General features: G+C 45.0%; 1 protein-coding gene across 1 annotated transcript; it reads right to left on the reverse strand.

Moving 5' to 3' along the window:
• On the reverse strand, positions 1-2,341 carry LOC104567548 (endonuclease domain-containing 1 protein). Its single transcript, XM_010214382.2, has 2 exons — positions 2,040-2,341; positions 1-590 (listed from the first exon to the last, which is right to left on the reverse strand). The coding sequence occupies exons 1-2, from the start codon at positions 2,322-2,324 to the stop codon at positions 42-44; spliced, it is 834 nt and encodes a 277-aa protein (XP_010212684.2). The 5' UTR covers positions 2,325-2,341; the 3' UTR covers positions 1-41.
• Between the last annotated feature and the right edge of the window lie 1,249 nt (positions 2,342-3,590).

The following is a 3,590-nucleotide window of genomic DNA, read 5'->3' on the forward strand; positions in this document are numbered from 1 at the left end:
AGGCTCCCGAGCCCTTTATACCCAGAGGGCTGGAATGGGGCTTAGTCTCGAGGACAGTCTCTGTCAAACAGAGAAACCTGGTCCCTTCCATAGAGCTTGGTCAACGTCTCCTCCAGCTCTCCCAGCGACATGAGCTGGACGTCGTTCCTGTCATTCTCCGCGATGACAGCCCAGGCCTTGAGCTCCTCGTCACTGTCCAACTCACAGCAGACACCAGACCAGAGGTAGCTGGGTTTGTTAACCCGCCCGCCTGCAATATAGTTGTTCCCAGGCACGGCACCCACGACGACGTAGGTGGTGGCACATCCCCCTGTCTCCTTGATCATCATTTGCTGCTCGTAGTTTTTCCAGGCTCCATTGTTGAGTTTTTCGTTCTGGGGAACTATGTTGGTGAGGGTGAAGGTGGCCGTCCTGCTGCTGTTGTCGGGCTGATGGCCGCTGGGGTTCAGATGGCCGCGATTCAAACCCGTCAGGTTCTTGTAGTCCACGAGGACAGCTTGGCTCTTGCTGATTTGCTCCAAGGTGACATTATAATAATTTTGGAGAGTCCATTCTCTTGCCATTGCGCTGGGATAAACAGAACCCATCAGCTTGGGGAGTAAAGAAGAACGGGTTTAGTTCTTGGGGATAGGAATAACGGGGCAGGCTGCCCTGCAGTAGAAGTCCCTGAGAGCCAAAAAAAACAACTGGCATTCAGATTTTGCCATCTCCACCTATGAAAACTCGTGAATCAGAGATCATAATGCTGACACCCCTCCATGCATCCTCCTGCATTTGTAGGCAGCAAACTAAAAGAAATCGAAGTTCAAAATCTGACTGCTTTTGATTTGACTTGTGACCTTTGCAATCCACCCTGCAGCCTGCTGCAGGAGCGTGGGTGGACACACAAGACAATGAGCATTTTCCATTCTCCCAAGTTTGCACAGAAAGGTGAGTTGGGTGAGTTGTCTGCCCTCACACATCTGGTTCCTTTTCCACCCATCTCCACATCCCACATCTGCTCGGGGTGGGATCATCCCCTCTAAATGTGAGAGTGGTACAATACCAAATTAATTAATTGCTTGAGTCCCCCTCACAGTAAAGAATGCAAATGATTTCTTGATAACTATAATGCTTTCCATATTTAGAGAAACATACCTGGCCTTCCCCTGAATCGGGGGAAATGGCCTTCTTCTGTGGGTCATTTTTAGCTAAGTTCTCTAGTAATACCTGGGATCTAACAATGACCTGAATTTCACCTTTTCTTTTGCATTATTTGGTCTTTTTAACTGAAGATCTGAAGTTTGACCAAAGGATTATTGAAAGCGCTTTGCAATTGGTGGTGGTCTCTGTCCAGGTGGGTCCTTCCGAGTCAAGTTTGAGTCAACAGTGATAAACAGTAACTGCAGGTGGATGAAGATTATTCACTTCTGATTTGACTGATACTGATACTATCCACTTTTTATTTCCTTAAGTATCGCAAAAATGTATTTATCCACTTGTAACCTAACCCGCTTATTCCTACGTGCCTGTGACTGGACTCTTTCACTAAGTCATCTTATCCATTTTGGAGTTTCTACACACTTTGCTCATAGTGCTTACAAAGCCAAGGTAACTCTTAACATGGAGCAAAAAAGCTATGCCATGGTGGCACAGCAGCTCCGGCCAAACTGGGGAGCAGAGTATAGCTGGTCCCCCAAGCTCAGCTCCAGTTCAACATCTTTTTCCCACAATTCATCCTCTCCACTTCAGCATGGGACAAGAAGGGGTTGTTTGGCTAAACACAGAAATACAGAACATAGATATCTCCACCTGAGACAGTCATCTAAGTTCCTGTAAGGTCAATGCAGAGATATGGGCGCTTGTGGGACCTGACTCATCCCATCCACCTGCTGATGGCTAAAATGAATCAAAGGAATCATGTGTTCAGAGTGCATGAGGTTAGATGGGATGAATCCCCTGCAGTGGGTCTGTTTTCATGTGCACAGGGAGAAGGGTTGTATGCTGCAGCTCAGCTTTTAATGACTGGAAGGAGATGTGCTGTAAAAGAGGATACTCACCTGGGGCTCAACCATCCAAGTGTTGGGTCTCTTGCCAGACCCAGGCTGGTACAGGTAAGCAGAGTATACAGGAATACGTCTGTCCCTGTCATACAGAGTAGCAAAATAATACTTGTTTTTGTAACGTTGGCAAATCCGGGCTGGACTGTTTGGTTCCAGGGCTTCATTTGGTGGGGTTTCCTTGAAGAAAAACTGAGGACATGAATGTTCAAATGATGCCACCACCTCACTGCGTCCCAGCCAGAGGCAGCTCCCTGAGATCTGCAGCAGAAGCAGCAACAGCATTTTGGGAGGAATTCAAGCTAAAGAAGGCACACCTGGAGGGCAAATGCAGAGAGACACTCAACTCAGAGACAGTTTTTGCCCTGGAAGGAAGAGGACATTGAGAGATCAAAGAGGGGAAAAATTCTGCCTACACCTTGTCCTCTTTATCTGGAGCAAAAAAGCTATGACACAGTTGGTTCCTCAAGATGAGCTGAAGTTGGACATCTTTTGTCCAGTCCTGCCTCCTTTCTCCTGCTCGATAACTGTTTTTCCTTTTCAGATAGCTGCGATCTTTCTGTTTTCATGGCTAGACCTTCAGCTGAGTAATTTTAAAATGAGTAAGATCTGAAAAAGGGCAGGTAGAAAAAGCAGCTGGGGCGATTCATAGAGAAGAAAGATGTCATGGCCTGTAAAACACACAAAAGCCCACCTTTGGCTGGGGAATTATCCAAGCTGAGGACTGCTGAAGATGAGGAAAGTAACCTTACAGTTTTACTTTTTTTTTTTTCTTATTCTTTTCCCTGAGTCTCATCTATTAAACTCCATTGGATTAAGGATACAGAGCTAGAGATAGCCATGCTCTGACCCAAGACATCTGGTCCGATTATATTTAGCCTAAACAATTTATGGCCTATTTTATATTGTTGCATATTTATATATTTTTAGCTGAAAGTTGCCTTGATCTCATAGCCCAAGGGTTGTTCCCTACAGTCATCTAAATGGAAACTTTTAATGAGTTTTTTTTGCCTTTTTTATTTTTTTCCTCTTGACTAGCTCTGGATCAGGAATGTGGAAACCAGTAAACTGAAAACTGAGAAGTAAGAAGTCCCACAGACATCTCTCTTCTCTAGGCACTTTTCCTAACTCTTCATTGACAAGTGATGCATCCCAGTAGTCTCCAGAGTGTAACTGCCCTAGGTTAGGCAGAAATGTTACTAAAAAGTTCTTCCTTTTGTCCATCCCCGCCATGATCTTAAAATATATAGAAATAACTACATTTCAGGTACATAGAAACTAACATACCGTGTAAAAGAGCAGCAGATGAGTTTGTTTATTCTTGTGGTTCTGCTTGGAGCCCCAAAGGGGTAGAGGATTTTCCACCACAGTCTGAAACTGACTGTGACCTTGGGGTTGTTTATATATGATCTTCAAGAAGCGAGAGTTATACGTAATTCTGTTTTACTAGCTTTCTCAAACAGGATTTGGAGTAAGGTTGTTAAGGGGTGGAGCCAGGACCCGTATTTTTCCATAGGTTTTTTTGCAAGGTCAAGGGCAGAGTTATGGTAC

The sequence above is a fragment of the Tinamus guttatus genome, unplaced genomic scaffold, assembly GCF_059628265.1.
Source record: "Tinamus guttatus ecotype Peru unplaced genomic scaffold, ASM5962826v1 Tinamus_guttatus_pri_ptg000434l, whole genome shotgun sequence".
In the NCBI taxonomy this organism is placed as follows: Eukaryota; Metazoa; Chordata; class Aves; order Tinamiformes; family Tinamidae; genus Tinamus; species Tinamus guttatus.

What these genes read in the sequence shown, in the direction of transcription:
- LOC104567548 (XM_010214382.2), bottom strand. Translation starts at nt 2,324, where the DNA reads ATGCTGTTGCTGCTTCTGCTGCAGATCTCAGGGAGCTGCCTCTGGCTG. An exon ending in CTTGGATGGTTGAGCCCCAG is followed by an intron (nt 591 to 2,039) that starts GTGAGTATCCTC and finishes TTACTCCCCAAG; the next exon opens with CTGATGGGTTCTGTTTATCC.